Source organism: Neofelis nebulosa, chromosome 2 (assembly GCF_028018385.1).
Source record: "Neofelis nebulosa isolate mNeoNeb1 chromosome 2, mNeoNeb1.pri, whole genome shotgun sequence".
Classification (NCBI taxonomy): Eukaryota; Metazoa; Chordata; class Mammalia; order Carnivora; family Felidae; genus Neofelis; species Neofelis nebulosa.
The window spans coordinates 63,627,481-63,649,934 of NC_080783.1; the positions used below are offsets into that span (position 1 = coordinate 63,627,481).

At 36.7% G+C, this 22,454-nt stretch overlaps 1 protein-coding gene and 1 long non-coding RNA gene across 2 annotated transcripts in view; one reads left to right on the forward strand and one right to left on the reverse strand.

Annotated features, from left to right (window-relative positions):
• Positions 1-258: 258 nt before the first annotated feature.
• Positions 259-22,454, reverse strand: part of LOC131503309 (uncharacterized) — a 31,061-nt gene continuing 8,865 nt past the window's right edge. The window contains exons 2-3 of the long non-coding RNA XR_009257406.1: positions 3,787-3,873; positions 259-497 (exon numbers count right to left, since the gene is read on the reverse strand). This is a non-coding gene — a long non-coding RNA (uncharacterized LOC131503309). The remainder of the gene's footprint in view (positions 498-3,786; positions 3,874-22,454) is intronic.
• LOC131503293 (cofilin-2-like) lies at positions 17,326-18,926 on the forward strand. The gene is made up of 2 exons (XM_058714869.1): positions 17,326-17,774; positions 17,992-18,926. Exons 1-2 carry the CDS (start codon positions 17,390-17,392, stop codon positions 18,126-18,128), a joined length of 522 nt encoding a protein of 173 aa, XP_058570852.1. The 5' UTR covers positions 17,326-17,389; the 3' UTR covers positions 18,129-18,926.

Consider the following 22,454-nt stretch of genomic DNA (forward strand, 5'->3'; position numbering starts at 1 on the left):
CTTAAGCCAAGTCACAGCCATATCTTGGCCCCTAAGACAAACTGTAGCAATGTTAGGGCCTAGAATAAAATATATCATAAAATTAGATAAAGCTGGATATTTGTGAATAACATTTTGAAAAACTCATTTGGATTAAAACAATGCAGCTTAATTTCATTTCTTTCTGAGCAATTGACTTGGATTGAGCATATTTTCATTTGTTTGAATTTAGTAGTTTGAGACTTCAATCTGTCTTCCTATAAATGGAACTGCCCCAAATGAGTCTCTATAATTATTGTGGGTTGCCATAGTCCCAAACTTACCTTTCCATTATGTTGGACTGGCACTGAAACCATTCTGGACAAAATTCCAGTAATCTTCTTGAAACAAATGCAATCATCACGTGTTGAGATGTAGCTTCAATGAGTAGTCAATGATCCCTTGCTTTCTGGAGTAGCTGTGTTCTATTGCAGGGTTTTGACATCCCTTCTCATCCCAAGCATGGTGGGAGATTGTACCTAGGTTTTGAATTAATTTTTGGTTTTGAGTACTTTTAGAATGTTGCATCATATATGTGGGAATCATTAGAGATACTCCCTTTAAGTGCTGGGGATACCTGTTACCAAGCTGTGTTCTCTTTCTCAGCATAGTACTTAGAACCCCTGCTTAGTAAAGGCCCTTTGAAAAGCCTCAGGGCTTTACAATTCTACCTACAGTATACAACAAGCCCTTTGGAGTGACTGCAGCATTTCCTTATAAGAATTAGGAGACATGGTCAGTGCTTGTGTTCAGAGGGGAGTTTTGGATGTTTTATGCCTTGTCAGGATGTTCAGAGGCCACTCTTGATTTATAGCTGAAGTCCCTATTAGCCTCAGAAGCTTCTATAAGCTTCTATAAGCTATAAGTTGGCTGGGAATGACTTTAAGTCAGGGCTGCCCAGCAGGTTGATCTGTAGGCCTTTGGGAGCAGTATTTCAATGCACCCTTAGAATTTTGCCACTCTTTAAGTTATCAGGGCCTTGATAGCATTAATGCAGCTTCTGTAAGGGTCTAGTCCGCAGGAGGAAGCCCAGAGCTGCCAGAAGCAGAAATAACAGTGGTTGTGTTTCCTTTCCTCTCAGGCCTTTACTACCAATGTTCCAGAAGAGTGTGTTCCCTTCCTGGAACTGCTCTTGGGAACTTTGGCCTCTCCTTTTGCCCTTGGCTGGTAACTGCTGCCAAACCCAGGATCAGACTGGCATTTCAGAAAGGCAAAGGTGGGATTTAGTGCCATTCCTTGTGTGCCCTTGTGCTAGGAACTAACAGCTTTTTCATCTGTGAAATAAAAATGATAATAATGTCAAAAAAATGATAATAGCGTCTGTGGAAATAAATGAGACGATGTATATAAAGAGGTTGGCACAATGTTGGCCAATGTAGGTGCTTAATAAATCGTGGCCACTAACACAGGGAGAGAAGTTTGCTTTAAGGCTCCCTGAAGAGGGTGATTTTAGTTGTTCCTTGTCTAAAAGAGGTCCTGCCCTTCTGACTCTCTGATATTTGAAATTCTGTAACCAGAAATTCATTCTCAAAATCAAAATGTCTTGGTCAGTATAAACACTTTTGTGAGAGAAAATATTCAGGTTTGGCAACCATTTACACATTAATGAGAATAAATTAATCTTAATAATAGGTTTTGATAGGGAGAGAGATAAGGGCGCTGACACTTTGGGGAAGAGAAGTTTTCACTGAGTAGAAAAAAAGAAAAGATTATCAAGGCTCAGACACTGTAATTTTTTTCTACTTTGGAGTTCTATATAGAGCTCCCTTATTTCCTTGAATTGTCCCTTTGGGAGGAAATGATCCATAGGTACTTAGTCCCATGGTTCCTTCTTTTCTTTATTTAAAGAAAAAAAATTTTAATGTTTATTTATTTTTGAGAGAGATACAGAACACAAGTGGGGGAGGGGCAGAGAGAGAGGGAGACACATAATCTAAAGCAGGCTCCAGGCTCTGAGCTGTCAGCACAGAGCCCGACACGGGGCTCAAATCCACGAACTGTGAGATCATGACCTGAGCCAAAGTCAGACACTTAACTGAGCCACCCATATGCCCTGCTTCATCATTAATCACTAATTAACTTTTTTGCTTAAGTTAGAGTAAAACTGGAAACAGCATGAGAGCAGGGACCCCATATATATTCTTATTACTCATGTATATTGGCCACAGTGCCATAATAAATATTTGTCTTTGAAGTAAATAGGCACAATATTTTGTAAATCTCTGTCTAAAGTTATAAGTTATTTATATATAATTATATGTAATTGAATATATGTTCAATTGAATATATAAGTATTATATTTGAATATATGTATGTATTTGAAAGGTATATGTAGTTGAAAGTATATATTCATGATATTTTCATGCTAAGTATATTCTTTCAGAAGAGACCTTATACCTTTTCTACTTAAATATACTTACTTTACAGACAGGTATTTAAGGGCCCAAATGGAAAAGTTACTCCATCTAGATCTCACAACTAATTTGTGGCAGAGCCACAGGGACAAAACCTGGGGTCTTTTGTTCCAAAATGGTACTTACTGTGTAATACTCAGTGTAGCTGAGTAGTCAATGAATGCCTAAGACAGCTAGGTTGGTTCAATATATATATACAGATTTTATCTGGAGCCAAGTACTCAAAAAGACATAAATTTAAGTGCATTAAAATATATACTTATTAAAATGAACCTATGTGGTTAGAAGTGAGAATAGTGGTGTCCTTTGGGGGAAGAGAGTGACCAAAAGGGTCATGAGGGGAGCTTCTGGGATGTGGATAATGTTCTGACTCTTGATTTGGTGCTGGCTACATGGATTAATTTATGAAAAATCCATCTAACTGTAAACTTAATGATTTGTGTATCTATTTTCCTCTTTAAAAAGTTTACTGAGAAGGATGTAGATTGGCTAGGTGCCATATGTATGTAAGACCTTGAAGTGCTATGTTTTACCCACATGAAAGTAATAGTTGGAGGTCAGAGGTTCACATTTTAGAATGGTCAAATTTAATCCTCCGCCTTTGTCCTTTTATTCTCTCCTGCTTTCTCCAAAATAAGCAAATTTATTTAAGAAACGTCACAGATAAACATCTACCCCATGGGTATTGCCCAAACTGTATGGAAAAATTATTGCCATGAGCCCAGGGTTAGAAATGCTTGTCTCCTGTTTGGTTACTGCATAACCTTTTTATGTGCCTTAATCTGATCTTTCTACCCCAGGCAGTAAAGGAGATGATCATTTTTCCTTCAGGCTTTGCAAGGACATTGTATGCGGATGGATGAGAGTGCTGGTCGCACAGCCACGAGTTGAATAGAGCTATTTCAAATGTTATCATGATTCTACTCTTGTGCTTCTCACAGTGTGCGAGGCAGGTCCAAGCATATTTTTCTTGAATGTTAGCACAGAAGGGAGTGGGAATTAATGGGTTTTTATCAAGAAATAGGAGGAGGAGGCGGCTGAATGCTATTGATGTAGAACTGACTATACAGCCTGCCACCTATTTCTCATCCTTTGATCTTTTGCCATGATTTTCACCTTTAAAAATTTTACTTAAAGCTTTGCCATGGAAATAGGACATTCTTATAGGCCCAACCGGAACAAGTACAGGGCTTGCAGTTTTATAGATTTTTAAAATTGAAATTAATTCTAGAAAACCTGGGCCATTTTAGACTTAAAATAGCTAACAGTTTTCTACAAATACAGTGATAGTTGTCTCAAGGTTCTATATTCCCATTCATTAGCTCCTTTTTTTTTTCTCAACATGACAACTTACCATATGAAGCTGCTCTTTTTCTTTGCATCCAAAGTTCCTAAAAAATTCTTTGGAAGTGTAAATTCCTTTGATTTCACTCTTCCTTTTCTGGTTGAAATAAGAAAAACATTAATTTAAAAAATTATACATGCCCATTTTAGCAATGAAAATGTTCTTACATAGTTGGAAACATTCAGAAATGGCAAGACCCTTGTCAACATTTTAACTTGGTTTATATAACCGTTCACTGCCTTTGGCTCCCTTTCCCACCACCCCCCCCCCAGCTTTATTAAGGTATAACTGATGAGTAGAATTATAAGATATTTAAACTGTACAATGTAATGATTTGATATACATGTACATTTTGTAAGAATTCCCTCCATGGAGTTAATTAACACATCCATCACCTCACATATTAGCCTTTTTTGTTGTATTTGAGAACATTTAAATTTTACCCAGCAAATTTCAGTTCTACAATACAGTTGTTAGCAATAAAGTGATCATGTTATACATTGGATCATTAGATCCTCAGACCTTATTCATCTCACAACTGAAAGTTTGTATTCTTTTACCAACCTCTCCCTATTTTCCCCAGCCCCTGGCACCCACTTCTCTGCTGTTTCAATGCATTCATCTTTTTTTTTTGGATTCCACATATAAGTGATTCCATGCAGTGTTTGTGTTTCTCTGTCTGGCTTATTTCACTTAGCATACTATTTGACTCCCTATTTAAGGTGTGCTAAATCTCCTAGGTCTTAGCTCTGTGCATCTCAAGCCAGACCAAAGGACCTATGAGTAAATAAAAAGACAGAAGTTCAAAGAGTAAACATTTTGACCTAATGCTGTTTAAAATTCAGATTTTACAAAATGTTTGCAATATAGTTCAGCAATTCCACTTAGAGTCTACTCACTCTGTATCAAGCTCCATGTTAGGCATTATACAAAATAATGACTTTCAAAGTTGCTTTTGTGTAGAAGGAATGTGATTCTTCCTTGCCTTAAGGATCGAAATCATTGTAATAGATAGAAACCCAAAGAGAAAATGCGTCCCTGAGACTAATTTTGTTCTGCACTTTTACTGTTTTGATCTTCCAGTCTTTCAATACATATTATTTGAAAACCGTGCCTTCACAAATGCAAGGATGGATCCACAATAATTTAATTACAAAGCTTCAAACACAGCCACTATTTTAAAAAGTATATGTAACTGAGAGGGGAAAACAAAGAGACAAATGAAAATATTATAGTTACTAATGTGAATGGCTGATAAAAATGAAATGGAGACAGTACTTTTTTTGAGGCTCAGAGATTAATTTTTTTTTTCCATTGAGGGATATTGGGAAACTTCTTTAAAAAATTTTGTGCTTAGAAGCACATCCATTGAAAAGATTCTGGCACTACTACTCCCATCTACATCCACATTCCAGCCGTATCTCTAGTGCAGAGATCTGAGAGTCAGAGTTAGAGAAAGATTTTAGAAAATAGGATTTTTTTTTTCCTTTTTTGCTGTAATTCAACCTGAGGGCTTTTCATTTAAGTTGTCATGGGGGTGGGGGGGGGCGCTGTGGACAAAAACCTACCACCAAACCTGATAATGCTCTCTTGGCTGGCTGCAGATGAGATTGCTTTTGCCATAAAGGAATGAGTTGATTTTGATTTAGCTTTAAATTACTCCAATGAATTGGTCATCAAAGGAGATATGCATAGATTTAATATAATTTCTATATTTCCAGTAATTGGTACACAACATTTTTATAAGTTTACCCTCGTTGTCAAGGAATAAAATCTGATGGAAGATCACTAAAAATTATTTTCATGGTATATATATATATATATACACACACACAAATGAGACTGCAATTAATTAATGAGCTGTTTTTCTCCTACCATGTACTTGTGTCATGACTCCTTTCTCTTATTGTACTGTCTGGAAAGTCATTTATTTTTACCTAAATCGACTAAAGTCTGTCAGTAATCAAAAGGTAAGAATATCGAACAAGTTTTCCTTTTCTCCCTAGACTGTGTCTCACAAAGTTTAGCCTGTACATATTGTCCCATGTAGCATTGCTTTATTTTTTATTTAAAAATACAGAATTTTTTTCAAGTATTGTTCTTTAAAAACAAGTACCCTTATTGCCAACATCTGAAAATTGGGGTGTTTTTCCCAAAAATCCAGATTTCTGGCTTCTGTTACAAAATTAGGGGCTGGTAATAATAGGTCTAACTTCTCTCAGGACAATAATTGACTGAAGCTGAACAGTAGCCAAGTTATACACTGTGGAACAATGTGAGTTTTTTCTTAAATATGACCTATATTAACTTATTTGTGTTACCAGCCTAGGCCCTGTAGGCCTTTGAGTTTGAGACTCTTCTTTGAGTCAGGAATTGGTCTGGGTTAGATAAGAGTTTAAAGGTAGCAAAGGATTTTTGCTGCTGTTGTTCAGAAAGCGGGAATGACCCTAGAGCTTCACGGTGGAGTCTAGAGTTTGGTTCAGACATATACGCGCCCTGGTCCCTGCCCTGACATTCCCTACATCTTAGAACTTGGGGCAAATTCCTTAAATATTCCTAAGCTGCTTCCTCTTGTGTAAGTGAAGCTAATAACATCTCTCTCCTAAGGTTGTTGGGAGGAGTAGTAGAGAGTGATTGTTTCCAGTACAAAAAGTTTTGCGAATGAAGAAATCCTCTAGCTAATTTTAAGAAATTGTTTACAGACCATTTACTAAAATTCTGAGAAGGGTGATACATTTGCGTATTTTAGATGGTCATCTAAATATTATCTGTTATCTGATTATCCCTCTTACTCTCCAAGTTAGAATTTTATTTTATTTATTTTATTTTTTGAAAGATTTTATTTTAAGTAATCTCTACACCCAACATGGGGCTCGAACTTACAACCCCGAGATCAAGAGTCATATGCCCTGAGCCAGCCAGGTGCCCCTCCAAGTTAGAATTTTATTTTTAAAATTTATTTATCTAAATTCAAGTTAGTTAACATAGAGTATAGTATTGGTTTCAGGAGTAGAACTCCCAAGTTAGAATTTTAAACCATTTCCCCTGTAATATAATTCTTTCAAGAAAGTCATAGTGATGGCTTTTAGGCTGAATAAAGTTTCCTACATTGTTTGGCTAGATTTCTGCATTCACAGTAGCCATGCTTAAAAGTCACTGTAACTTCAAAGGTCATTCTAGAATAGATAATAAGAGAAATGTTAAAACAAACAAAAAAGCCCTCAGGGAAGGATTAAGAATCCTTTTTGTGTGTGTTTGCACAGAAAAGGGTTAAATCAATTTCCCTACACTGGTAAAATAGACTGACCTAGAAAAAAAGCCTTTCCAAAAGAAACTTATCATTCCTAACGTTCATAGAGCTACTCTTGTTGGCTGCAATGAACTGAGTCTTCACTTATTTAAGTGACGAGAGAGAGATGACGTTGGGGCAGGTGGTTAGTGAACACTCCAGCAAGGGAAGAAAACGGTATCCACAACAGTATAAGACAGTATAAAACATTTGAAATGCATTTCATACTTGACACAGTATATCTCATTTGGTCACACCAATTATCTCTGAGATGGATGTTATTATTATTTCCAGTCTATGGATTACTAAAGGAACCCAAAATAGATATGAGTTTTTCCATAACAACTTGTCGCAGTGTTTTGATATCTAAATTAACATTGAGTCTATTTCTGAATTCCTGTTTGCCAAGGTCAGTAAACAATTCAGTATAAATCACATACTTGCCATGGGCCTGTACAAGAACTCTGGCCTTATGGACATGATGGGTCTTTGGACCATAGTGGTCACCATTGTTAATCCACTTTTTCTGCTATATGATGCCTCTGTCACAACCTGGCCCTTTACTGTTTGGCTCCAGGTAGACCACAGAGCAATCCTTCCCTGAGATCCTCTCTAATTTCTGCAGCTTGGCCATGGAGATCCCCATTGCTATTCCCAAGTCTCTTGTCTTCCATAGATATCCCTGTACCCATCCACTTCCTTCAACATCTAGAGCACTGTGGAGAAGCTAGTGGAAGTTTCCTTTCCTCATAGAGCCCCATTCCTCTCCCAGTCTTGCAAGAATCAAATATTTGGGAGTCCAAGCCAGCACTCTCATTTCCTAGGAAACATAGAAGCCTTAATACCATTTCCTTGCATGGGTCAAGACTTCCCAAAAAGAAAGCTTAGGAAACACACAAAACACTGTTACTCCTCCTGGGGCAAAGGAACCTAAAACTCAAACACAAAGACTTGGCTGTATTTCTTGAATAGAAAAAGGAAAAATAGCATTTTTTTTCTTTTTGTTGATGAATTCATAACAGCCCAAATGACACAAATTAATTATAGTAAATCCTTGGATTGTAACTTGTTCTGCAAGATGAACAGACATTTGTAATAAATTGTTTTGTACTTAAAACATTTTTTTTTAGTGTTCATTTATTTTTTAATTTTTTTAAATGTTTAGTTTTGAGAGAGAGACAGAGACAGAGCACAAGCAGGGGAGGGCAGAGAGAAAGCGAGACGCAGAATCTGAAGCAGGCCACGGGCTCTGAGCTGTCAGCACAGAGCCCAACATGAGGCTCAAACCCACGAGCTGTGAGATCATGACCTGAGCTGAAGTCAGAAGCTTAACCAACTGAACCACCCAGGCGCCCCTCTAATAAATTTTAACTTGATAAATGAGCGATATCTTACAATATGAGTAGTATGTGATGCTGAGTGTCACATGATCACAACAGAGCCAATGGTTCTTGAAATTCACTTTGATATATGACTGCTTTGGATTACAGGCATGTTTCCTGAATGAATTATGCTCGCAAGCCAATTCACACTGGTGCAGTATTAGAAACTTTCCAAAGCAAGTGAGACTGCTTTCTGAGTGATTAATTCATTAAACCTAATGGGTCTTTATACTTCATGAGTAAAAAAAAAAAAAAAAAAAAGGACAAAGTCATCTTTGGTGAAGATATTTGAAAGTTGATATTTGAAATTAGATGCTATATTAGGTCTTTGATAAAACAAACTACCTCAATTTTTAAAAAAGATATATTTATTTTTCAGAGAGAGTGCACAAGCAGGGAAGGGGCAGAGAGAGAGGGGTACAGAGGACCCAAAGCAGGTTCTGTGCTGACAGCAGCAAGCCCAATGCAGGGCTTAAACTCGTGAACCATGGGATCATGACCTGAGTTGAGGTTGCAAGCTCAACTGATTGAGCCACCCAGGTGCCTCAAACTCCTTCAGTCTTTAATGAAGCTTTTTTGAAACAGTTGACTTTTCACAGATAATTCTTCCACAACACCATCCCCCATGCCCCTCCCCTTTTAGCTTTGTTTTTATGAGACTTCTTGAGTACTAATAGTGGCCTTTGTCATTGATTCTTATTCTTTTTTTTTAAAGTTTTTTTTAACGTTTATTTTATTTTTTAATGTTTATTTTATTTTTTTGAGAGAGAGAGAGAGAGCGTGAGTGGGGAGGGACAGAGTGAGAAGGAGACACAGAATCAGAAGTAGGCTCCAGGCTCTGAGCTGTCAGCACAGAGCCTGACTTGGGGTGCTCGAACTATTTTACTGCAAGATCATGACCTGAGCCAAAGTCGGAAGCTTAACTGACTGAGCCATCCATGTGCTCCATTGATTCTTATTCTAATAGTCACATATCTAAGTTTGAGCCAGAGAACTATCTTTAGTCAACAAGGGCTTACAAATCCTTGGGGACCCTTGGAAGATCTAAGGGATCAAAGGGTATTTTTGGCCCCACTTTCAGCTATAAGACCTCAACTACAAATATAATATAATCCAGATGGTCATTAGCTTGACTATGCCATAATAGATAGAGACCTCTCATAAACAGAATTCTAGCCTGCTCATCCTTCTTGCAAGTTAAAAGGGAAGGCCTTTTCTGAGGCTGCTGTGTTAACATCCCATAAATGACCTCAGTAGGGTCTGATGAATGGTGATAAGAAAAGAAAGTGTACAGAATTGGATGTTTATACTATATGGTGAAAACCGTAGGACCATTAATAGAATGAATCCTGGGGAAGACTGAGGATTCTTTGACAGGAAGAGAAGAGTGACTATACTGACTTTGTGAGAACTCAAATATTACAGTCATTCATAATAACTGAGTAGAGTTGGGATTTGAACCTAGGCAATGTAGCTCTTAATTGTGATGGTTGCCTGATAGGCTCGGCAGCTTTATTACTGGGAGGATCTGGGGGAGCTTGATGAAAATAATGTCTTTCTATGTTGCCAGCAAACCTTCCCTGTGAAGAGCTGCCAGCCCTGATGCTGGCAGTATATTGCCTAGCAAATCTTGCCCATGAAGCCCTTTACACGTTGTGCACAAAAGCAGCAGTAAGAGCTAAACATTTCCTTCTCTAACCAACCCCATGGTTTATCAAGTAAAACAGTTACCTTAATCATCTCAAGTTCCAAAGGTTGGAACTTTGCTTTTTCCTAAGAGATTATTTTCTGAGAAGATTCTTAACTTGCCAAGAAGCAAACACCTTGGCAAAGGGGTAAAAAATTGACTACTTAGCGACCATCAATCCAGGGGGCTCAGGACCTTTGGATTATTGACACAGTTCATCTACTTTGGCAGTCATATAGGATTTCTAGGGACTAGCACATTTTTATTAACTGTCTCTTCAGCCACCAGACATGCAATTGTAGACTTCACATATTTAAAAAAACAGTTATAAAATTTTGGGACATTTTTTGGGGGGTAGAGTGACAAATCTGAAGAGTAAAATCATACAAATTCATGTCTATTCAGATCACCAATAGTGTGGCTATTGACTAATCCAATCCAAGTGGATCCTATTTTTTGTACTATACAATTTTTTAGCATACTTTGCTGTAATAGTTCTTGCAATACACTAAATTCCAGAGAAGAGTATAGAATAAGAATTAAATAATATTTAAAATTTGATGTTTGTGATCGTTAATGATTTGCAGCATGTGATAAAGAGAGAGCAACCAGTAGGCTATTCGCGTTTTTCATTCCCAGTAATTCCTTTTTTTTTTTTTTTAAGTTTATGTATTTATTTTGAGATAAAGAGACAGTATGAGTGGGGAAGAGGCAGAGAAAGGGAGAATCCCAAGCAGGCTCTGCCTCACCCCCCCCCCCCCCACCTGCCACTGATGGGGAGCGTGACCCCACGAACCGAACTGTGAGATCGTGACTGTGAGATCACTTAACTGACAGAGCCACCCAGAAGCCCCACTAATAATTCCTTTTGATTATAGAGTTGGGGTGTCCTATCCCCAAAGCTTATATTTTTCCTTATCCTTTCTCTGTTCATACTCTTCCTTTGTTTAGAATTTTCTTTCCTGAATTATCGCTTACGGAAACCCTTACTATCCTTCAAGGACCAGTTTGAAAGCTGCTTCTGCCCTGATGTCTTCTTTGATCACCCTGCTATCCTTTGTAGGCTCCCAGCACTCAGAACCTGCTGGGTGTCACATGGTGTTTAGTCCAGCCTGTCTGAATTTGCTGTTATTTCCATATGCATTTCATGTCACCTTCTAGGTTGGGTGTAGGGGTTGGCAAACTCTATAAATGGCCAGACAGTAAATATTTTAGTCTGTGTGGGCTATGTGGTCTCTGTCAGAGCTATTCAACTCTGGTATATGTAGAATGAAAACAGCATAGTCAGTATACAAATGAACTAGTACTCAAATAAACTGGATTTTTGGAAACTGACATTTGAATTCCACATAATTTTCACATGTCATGAGATACTGTTTTCCTTTTGATTTTTTTCAACCATATAAAATTGTAAAAATTCTCCATAGCTTCTGTTCTATACAGAAATAGGCATCTGGTAGATTTGGCCTGCAGTTTTAACTCTGTTCAAGATTGTTAGTCCCTGGAAGGCAAGAGCTATATCTTAGACAACTTCATGTCTATCTCACACAACACCTGCCACAAAACCTTTCAATAACCAGGTCCATGTTATTTGTGGAATTAATGTGGGATAAAAAGAAGACATATATCTATGCCATTGAAAAAAATCAGAAAACTTGAATGGTTTATGACAATTTCATTTATTCTCTTATTCTTTCAGCTACAAGGAAGTTTGGAGAAACAAAAAAAGTGATCAATTTTCCTTGTGCAACTTGACATAAGCAGAGTCAACCACTGAAATACTGTTGCCACGTAAAGGACCCAGTGGGTAATGTGGCAGTCCCTTCACCCTAAGGTTTATTAAAAAAGAAACAACTCATTTGGAGTATAAATGTTTTAAATTACACACTTGCTTTTGAAAAGTGTGTGAACAGGGGTTTGTATCAGTGTGAAGAAAAGAGCAAGAAATTCTGAGGCCTTTCAGGAGGACAAAAACACAGGAAGTTCCGAAGGCACTTTTCAGTCTATTTCGATTGCCACATGGATTTTTACAAAAAGAAAATAGGGTAAAGCTGGCTCTCTATTGTTGATTTTCATTTATTTTTCTCTTCTTGTTGGAATTTTATTGATTGTAGCAAGATACACTTAAAATTTACCATTTTAGTAATTTAAAGGATACAATTCAGTGGCATTAAGTATATTCACAATGTTACACAACCATAACCACTATCCATTTCCAGAATTTATCATCATCCCCAACAGAAACTCTGTACCTATCAAGCAGTATCTCTTGGGTCCCCTTTTCCCAAAGACCCCAGTAACCACCATTCTATTTTATGTCTCTGTGAATTTGACTACTGTGTGCACATATCACATACATGTGGAATCATATAGTGTTAGTCCTTTTGTGTCTTATTTCACTTAGCATAATGTTTTCAAGGTTCATCTATATTGTAGCATGTACCAAAACTACATTCCTTTTTTGGCTAGATGATATTGCAGTGTGTGTATATATCACATTTTATTTATTCATTCATCTGTTGATGGACTCTTGGATTATTTCCACCGTTTGGGTATTATAAACAGTACAGAAGTGAACATTGGCATACAAACATTTGCTTGAGTTCTTATTTTCAGTGTTGTTGGCTATATACCCGGGAATGGAATTGCTGGGTTTATTGTAATTGACATTTGATAAAACACCAAACTGTTTTCCACAGTGGCTACATTGTTTATATGTTCCAGCCATCAGTGCACAAAGGTCCTGATTTCTCCACATTGTTATTTTCTATTTGTTTGTTTCTTTGTTTTTTTTTACTATGATCATCCTAATGTGTTGAAGTGGTATCTCATTGTGATTTTGGTTTGCTTTCCTCTAATGACCAATGACATTGAGCATCTTTTCATGTGCTTTTTGGATATTTGAATATCTTCTTTGGAGACATATCTATTTGCCTGAGACAATCTCTTTGCCTGTTTTTTAAATTGAGTTGTTAGTCTTTTTGTTGTTGAGTTGTAAGAGTTCTTTATATATTCTGGATTCTAGACTTTTATCACATTTATGATTTATAAATATTTTCTCCTATTCTGTGAGTTCACTCTGTTGATTGTGTTCTTTGGGGTACAGAAGTTAAAACAATTTTTTTAAATTAAAGTATAGTTGACCTATGTTATGTTAGTTTCAGGTGTACAACATAGTGATTCAATAGTTCTGTGCTCACCACTATAAGTGTAGTTACCATCTGTCACCATACGTTATTATAATATTATTGAACTAGATCCCTTATGCTGTATCATAGTCATCCCCATGACTATTTACTTTCAGTTATACAATAAATAAGAAATTTAAAAATTTTTGATGAAGTCCAATTTATCTTTTTTTTCTTTTGGTGCTTGTGCTCTTGGTGTCATATTTTATTTGATCTTATTATTAGTTAAATTTTTTTTAATGTTTATTTATTTTTGGTAGATAGAACACAAGCAGGAGAAGAGAAGAGAGAGGGAGACACAGAATCTGAAGCAGGCTGCAGGCTCAGAGCTGTCAGCACAGAGCCTGATGCGGGGCTCAAACCCACAGACCACAAGATCATGACCTAAGCTGAAGTTGGACACTTAACTGACTGGGCCACCCAGGTGCCCCTCTTATTATTAGTTTTTAAAGATCCAAGTTGCAAAGTATTTTATTAACAGCATATTTTTAAAAAATAATCTCTATGCCTAATATGGGGCTTGAACTCCTAGCCCCGAGATCAAGAATCACATGCTCTACTAACTCAGCCAGCCAGATGCCCTGGTGTTATATTTTAGAAAGCATTGCCAATCCAAGGTCATTTGCCCGTATGTTTTTTTTTTTTTCTATGAGTTTTATAGTTTTAACTTAAGTCTTTGATCCATTTAGAGTTAATTTTTATTTATGGTACAAGGTGTAGGGATCCAACTTCATTTTTTGTCTATAGATATACTGTGGTCCCAACACCATTTGTTGAAAAGTCTATTCTTTCCCCATTGAATGGTTATGGGTGGCACCCCAACCAATTGACCACAGATGTATGGGTTTATTTCTGGACTGTCAATTATTTTCTATGGATGTATGTCTCCGCTTATGCCAGAAACACATTGTTTTCATTCCTGTAGCTTTGAAATAAGTCTTGAAATTATGAAGTGTGAGTTGTCTAACTTGATTCAGATTATCTTTTTTCAAGATTGCTTTGGCTATCTTTGGGGTCCCTTGCAATTCCATATAAATTTTAAGGTTGGCTTTTCCATTTCTGCAAAAAATGCCATTGGGATTTTGGTAGGATTACATGGAATCTGAGGATTATTTTGGAGACTATTGCTATTTCAACAATATTGAGTCTTCCAATCCATGAACACAGGCTGTCTTTTCCTTTATTCTTGCTTTCTTTAATTTGTTTCAGCAATGTTTTCAATCTATAAATCTTTTGTCTCCCTTGGTTAAGTTTATTCTTATGTATTTTATTCTTTTTATGCTATTATAAGTAGATTTTTTTTCTTAATTTATTTTGGATTGTTCATTGCTAGTGTATAGAAATACAAGTGATTTTTATGTGTTGATTTTGTAGCCTGCAACTTTTCTGAAATCATTTATTAGCTCTAACAGTGTGTGTGTGTGTGTGTGTGTGTGTGTGTGTGTGTGTTCTTTAGGGTTTTCTACATATGATATCATGTCATCTTTGAACAAAGATAATTTTACTTCTTCCTTTCCAATTTGGATGCTTCTTATTTCTTTTTCTTGCCTAATTGTTTTGGTTAGAACCTTCAGCCCTATGTTAGTTAAATACAGTGGTGAAAATGGGTATTCTTGTTTGTTCCTGATCTTAAGAGAAAAGCTTTCACTTTGTTCACCATTGACTATTGTATTAGCTGTGGGTCTTTCAGATAAATTCTTTATCATACTGAGGAAGTTTCCTCCAACTCCTAGTTTATTGAGTACTTTTGTTTATCATGAAAAGTGAGTTTTGCCAAACACTTTTTCTGTACCAACGGCAGTGATCATGTGGTTTTTATCATTCATTTTGTTAATATGATATATTACATTAATTGATTTTTATTTATTAAACCACCCTCACATTACAAGGATAAATCCCACTTGGTCATGGTGTATAATTCTCTTATTGTATTACTGAGTTCAGTTTGCTGGTATTTTGTTGAGGATTTTTACATCTATATTTATAATGGATATTAGTCTATTATTTTTTTTTCAAAATTTTATTTAAATTCTAATTAGTTAACATATAGTGTAATATTGGTTTCAGGAGTAGAATTTAGTGATTCACCACTTACATATAACATGCATTGCTCATCGTAACAAGTGCCCTCCTTAACACCCTCATCCATTTATAGCCCATGCCCCACCATCTCCCTCCATCAATCCTCAGTTCATTCTCTATAGTTAAGAGTCTCTTATGGTTTGCTTCCCTCTCTCTTTTCTCCCCCTTCCCATATGTTCATATGTTTTATTTCTTAAGTTACACATTTGAATGAAATCATATGATATTTGTCTTTCTCTGACTTATTTTGCTCAGCATAATACACTCTAGCTCCATCCACATCCTTGCAAATGTCAAGATTTCATTCTTTTTGATGGCTGAGTATTATTCCATAGTATGTATATACCACATCATCTTCTTTACCCATTCATCAGTCAATGGACATTTGGGCCCTTTTTTCCATAATTTGGCTATTGTTCATAATGCTGCTATAAACATTGGGGTGCATGTGCCCCTTTGAATCCATATTTTTATATCCTTTGGGTAAAATACCTCATAGTACAATTGCTGGGCCATAGGGTACTTATATTTTTAACTTTTTGAGGAATCTCCATACTGTTTTCCAGAGTGACTGCACCAGTTTGCATTCCTACCAACAGTGTAAAAGGGTTCCCCTTTATCCACAGCCTCACCAACATCTGTTGTTTCCTGAGTTGTTGATTTTAGCCATTCTGTCAGGTGCGAGGTGGTATCTCATTGTGGTTTTGATTTGTATGGTCTATAATTTTCTTTCTTTCTTTCTTTCTTTCTTTCTTTCTTTCTTTCTTTCCTTTCTTTTTTTGGTAATGTTTATTTTTATTTATTTATTTTTTTTAATTTTTTTTTTCAACGTTTTTTATTTATTTTTGGGACAGAGAGAGACAGAGCATGAACGGGGGAGGGGCAGAGAGAGAGGGAGACACAGAATCGGAAACAGGCTCCAGGCTCCGAGCCATCAGCCCAGAGCCTGACGCGGGGCTTGAACTCACAGACCGCGAGATCGTGACCTGGCTGAAGTCGGACGCTTAACCGACTGCGCCACCCAGGCGCCCCCGGTAATGTTTATTTTTGAGAGAGAGAAGCAGAGCACAAGTAGGGGAGGGGCAGAGAGAGAGGGAGACACAGAATCTGAAGCAGGCTCTGGGCTCTGAGCTGTCAGCACAGAGCCCAATGTGGGGCTTGAACCCACAAACTGTGAGATCATGACCTGAGCCAAAGTCAGACGCTTAACTGACTGAGCCACCCAGGCACCCCTATAATTTTCTTTTCTTTATAGTATTTTTGTCTGGTTTTGGTATCAAGATAATTCTAGCCTCATAGAATTAGTTAGGAAATGTGTCCTCCTATTCAGTATTCTTGGAAGAGTTTGAAAATGAGTGGTGTTAATTTTGCTTTAAGTGTTGGGTAGAATTCACAAGTGAAGTCATCTGGTTCTGGGCTTTTCTTTGTTTGGAGGTTTTGATACCTAATTCAATTTCCTTACTTGTTTTAGGTCTATTCAGATTTTCTCTTTCTTCTTGAGTCAGTTTTGGTAGTTTATGTACCTTTCAAATTTGTCCATTTTATTCATTGCATTTTGTTTTTTCTAGGTCCAGGGAAATCTCCCAAATTTAGCTAGAAGCTAAAATGATTATGATATATAAAATTTTTATTTTAGGAGTCTTAAAGTTTTCAGATAATGTTTTAATATCTAATGAATAGGTAAATAGGTTTTTGCCTGAGTAATATGCTTAGTGCATAAATACTTAGTGTTTCTAGATTGCCCTTTTTCTGAGCATCCCAATTTCTAAGACACCTAGCTTTTATGTTAAGTATGTACTTTTATCAATGAAAGACTTTTAATGAGGGAATTCATAATTTTACTCTTCAAAAACATACCTAATATAAGAACCTGGATATAGGGCTGCAGCTCCTGCACTCGCAGCTGCCTGCCTGCCCCTCCCTCTCCTCCTACCAGTGCCACAGACCCGGAGCCGGAGCCGCCACCGCCACAGCCACGGACACTATGGCTTCTGGAGTTACAGTGAATGATGAAGTCATCAAAGTTTTTAATGATATGAAAGTAAGAAAATCTTCTACACAAGAGGAGATCAAAAAAAGAAAGAAAGCTGTTCTCTTCTGTTTAAGCGATGACAAAAGACAAATAACTGTAGAGGAAGCAAAGCAGATCTTGGTGGGTGACATTGATGATACTGTAGAGGACCCCTACACATCTTTTGTGAAGTTGCTACCTCTGAATGATTGCCGATATGCTTTGTACGATGCCACCTACGAAACAAAAGAGTCTAAGAAAGAAGACCTAGTATTTATATTCTGGGCTCCTGAGAGTGCACCTTTAAAAAGCAATATGATTTATGCTAGCTCTAAAGATGCCGTTAAGGGGCGCCTGGGTGGCTCAGTCGGTTGAGTGTCCGACTTCAGCTCAGGTCACAATCTCACAGTCCGTGAGTTCGAGCCCCGCGACGGGCTCTGGGCTGATGGCTCAGAGCCTGGAGCCTGCTTCCGATTCTGTGTCTCCCTCTGTCTCTGCCCCTCCCCCCTTCATGCTCTGTCTCTCTCTGTCTCAAAAATAAATAAACATTAAAAAAAATTAAAAAAAAAATAAAGATGCCATTAAAAAGAAATTTACAGGTATTAAACATGAATGGCAAGTAAATGGCTTGGATGATATAAAGGACCGTTCAACACTTGGAGAGAAATTGGGAGGCAACGTAGTAGTTTCACTTGAAGGAAAACCCTTATAAAGTGCCAGTCAAGTGCCATCTGGATCTTAAGGAGCTTCCATTTCTCCAGCTCAATCAATTGAAATAGTGTTAGGTGTTTTTTGTTTCTGTTTTTTTTTTTTTTTTTTCCTCTTCCCACTGGGTCCTTCCAATACAGTGAATGAAGGAAATACCATTCATGTAAGCAGCCTATCAGTGATTGCCATTAGACTGTTTAATACTGTTACTTTTATGTAGAACCCAAGGAATGCCTTCCCGTCATATTTTAGCCAAAACAACTGGGTATATGCCTCCCTTGCAGCAAGCACTACAATGAAAGTGATTGTCAATGTGAATAGCTTAGAATACTGCAAAGGGTAAACTGATTGAATGCCTTGAAAGTATTATCCACTGGTCAGATGGTAAACTTTATTCAGTATTATTTATAGTTGCACTTGATTGCAGTTCTGTGAGGCTTGAGCATTCATACACCTCATCTGCCTTGACAAGCCTATTTTTGTGACATGGCAGCACAGATATAACACTATGCATTGAAAGCACTTTTTTTGTAATGAGTTTAACTCACTCTCCATCCCCCAAAAGGAATGCCAATTAAGTTTTGTTAACAGTGTCACCAGCTTATCCTAGTACCTCAGTATTCATTCCTGTTACCTGCATATCTTAAAAGAAACAGCTGTTAATGCCTTTTTGTTTTCCATTGAGCGTACACTACTGAATAAGTGTAGGAGTTTACGTTTACCATGTAAGTTTGGCAACACTAAAAATATTTTGAATATCAGTCATGATGGCAATTTCTGTATAAAAGAGCCTTAAATGGAACATTGTTTTTGAGATCAAACTCCCTACCCTCACAAAAATGACCACATCACAATAAAAGTTGTGGCATATTACCAAAAGAAAAAAAAAAAAGAACCTGGATATAAATAATGGAAAGGAGATCTTGGGTGGATAAAAAGGGTGGATAAAAATACTTATCACATAAGGTTGTTGGGCACTATAATGCATCAATTAAAGGATTTTATTATATTCCTTCTTCTTCATTTCAGCCATATGAATTACTTATCTTTCAATATTCAGCTTATAGATCATTTTATTCCCCAACCTTGATTTTTCCCTTTCAAAGGAGAGATAGGTGTGCCCTCCTGTGTGTGTCCATAGAAATTGTTTTTTCTCTTTTCATAAAGATGGCATATATTCTTATAGATAATTTAAAGAACATAGAAAAGTTAAAAAAGATCACCTCAAATCCCACCATTTAGAGCTAAAGACTTGTACTGGTTTAGTGATCATTCTTTTAGAGTGGAGTTCAATCTTGATCTTGACCTCATGCATCTCTCTCTCTGTCTCTACACACACACACACACACACACACACACACACACACACACACACAGACACATACAAGCCTATGCAACCTAACAGAATAGCATGTAGAATGCACGTTACTTTGCAAACTGATTTCCTAAACATTTTTATGAAGATAAAAATAATATTTAATATTTAGGGGCACCTGGGTGGCTTAGTTAGTCAAGCGTCCAGCTTTGGCTCATGTCAAGATCTTACAGTTTTGTGAGTTCAAGCTCCATGTTGGGCTCTGTGCTAACACCTCAGAGCCTGGAGCCTGCTTCAGATTCTGTGTCTTCCTCTCTCTCTGCCCCTCCCCCGCTTGTGCTCTGTCTGTCTCTCTCTCAAACATAAACAGAAAATAATACTTAATTTTTATCATAAGCTAATGCTTTAAATTTCTAGTAACCAAAGTGACATGGCAATTAAATTAGAGTTAATTTACAAGTAAGGGGTTTATGAAAAGCATATAAAGTTGTTTTATTAACTTTAATTTGTAAGGTCACATTTATAATACCCTTTCGCTTCTGTTCTGACTGAGGCAATTATCTAACTGTTGGTTGAAATAACTGTATGAACAGGAAGGTACAGAAGAGAGAAGTCTTCCTTTGACTGGTGAGTGAAGACAGGAGTCTAGATGAAAACCAGCCAACTCTGAAGGAGCAGAGGCAAAGGCACTCAGGTATGGAAAATATCCTTATCTTTATCTGCCCACTGGAAAGGGCTGTGTTGGAAGAAAAGAATTTGCAGTTCTCTCTTCTTAAACCTGCATTAGGAAGCACCTCCAATTTTTCAGTTTGAGAAATAGTAAGGATTTTGATTATAAAGAGTCATATAAGTAGTAAATCAATTTTAAAGAATAATTTTTAGAGCTATTTGGCCAAAAAGTTTTCTGTCAGTTTACCCACAATTACCAAGATCAGTGTAATCAGATGGTAGCAGAGTCAATGTCTCTGTGCTACTCACCCTCCCAAACATTAGTAATGGTAGGTTTTATTTTTATTATAATTTTTTTTTTCAGTTTAGGGAACCTCAGCTGATTCTGGGGATGGGTAAACATAGGTTTATTGTAATGTGTTATCTTCCAACTTGTTTCTCCCATCAGCATCTGCTTCTGTGTCACAAAATTCAAGTGGACTGTGTCCAAATATAACCAATGACAGTATAATTTATAATGGATATGGGGAGAAGTAAATGGTCTTTCAAAGAGAATTCAAAAAGACTATATATAATTGCTATATTTTTACTATAATTTTAAAAACTTTTCTTAGCCTAATTTTTCTTTCAGTTTGAGGTATTTCTAGACTTAAATATTATTTTATTTAATTTATTTATTTTTTATTAAATTTTTTAAGTGTTTATTTATTTTTGAGAGAGATAGACAAAGAGTACAAGCAGGGGAGGGGTGGAGAGAGAAAGGGAGACACAGAATCTGAAGCAGGCTGCAGGCTCTGAGCTGTCAGCACAGAGCCCTACGTGGGGCTTGAACCCACGAACTGTGAGATCATTACCTGAGCCGAAGTCCTGTGTTTAACCAACTGAGCCACCCAGGCTCCCCGACTTAAATATTATTTTAAAGTTATTACTTTCATGATGACAGAATGTGCAAATTTTGGATGATATCTCATCCAAATGTTGTTTTGCAATATATTCAAATTTAGTGAGTTTTTATTTTTGTGCCATATTTGTTACTAAAGAGGTTCCTATTACAACAGGGTATACTGCAAATATTAGGCAGAACATATTATGCTTTGAATTGAAAAATTGGAATTTTGGAAAACTGTATCTACCATTGGAAACTGGATAGCTTAAGTATACTGAAAGACTTTTTTTTTTTTTTTACAATGAGTTTTGTGGTAATATTAGCCAATGTAATTTAAAAAAATATTCTATAATGAAATACATCAACATTTAGAAGAGCTGCATAAGAGTGAATTAATATTTTCAAAATGACTAGTATATAATGATACAAAATCCATTCAAAGTTAAAGACCAATGGATTTTAATGTAATTGTGGATGAAAAGTTCCTTGATGTGGTTTCAAATTCCTTATTGTAATTAACTCTTAGGAACAACTTGTTGAGTTTTGGTGTAGTATCAGAGAATAGTCACAATTATATGAAAAATATATTTTAAAGTTAAAAATATGAAATAACAGTAAAGGCATTTGAGAACTACAGCACACTCAGCATTTGAGAGACCATGAGCCAAGAAAGAAAGGGAAAACACTTAGGAAAGCTGGAAATTCTCTGCTACTTTTCTTCTCAAAGCATTTCCAATTTGTAAGCTACATTGATCTGAGAAGTCTAATATAAATAAATGTTTACACGTTAAGAGTTTAATCAGAGCTTTTGGTAGTATGGTCCTGCTGAGATAAAGACTGGAATTCAGAGCCACTAAGGAAGAAAAGTTCCTGGAAAATGCTGCACATTTTCTACTGAGGTATTTAAAGGACACACCAGAACTAGTTCAGCCCTCAAAAAGATTGAAATCCAGGGGTGCCTGGAAGGCTCAGTTGGTTAAGCATCTGATTTTAGCTCAGATCATGATCTCACAGTTTGTGAGTTCAAGCCCCATGTTGGGCTCTGTGCTGACAGCTCAGAGCCTGAAGCCTACTTCGGATTCTGTGTCTCCCTCTCTCTTTGCCCCTCCTCTGCTCACATTCTGTCTCTCTGTCTCTCTGTCTCTCAAAAATAAATAAACATTAAAAAAAAGATTGAAATCTAGTCTTAAGACACTTCATTCTGGTTGGATCAAAGATTTACCCCTATTTTAACTGCCTACTTGAAGGAAAAGAAATTCTCTTTGGAGGAGATAGCATCATCTATAGCTTACACAATATGTTATACTCATTTAAAGTATTCAATTAAAATTTGCCAAGCATACCAGAAGCTAGAATGAAATGAATGGAAAAAAAAAAAAAGAAAGATAAACAATTGACAGTTTCAAAAGATACAATTCATATGTTGGAGATGATGAAATGGACAATTTCATGTGAGAACT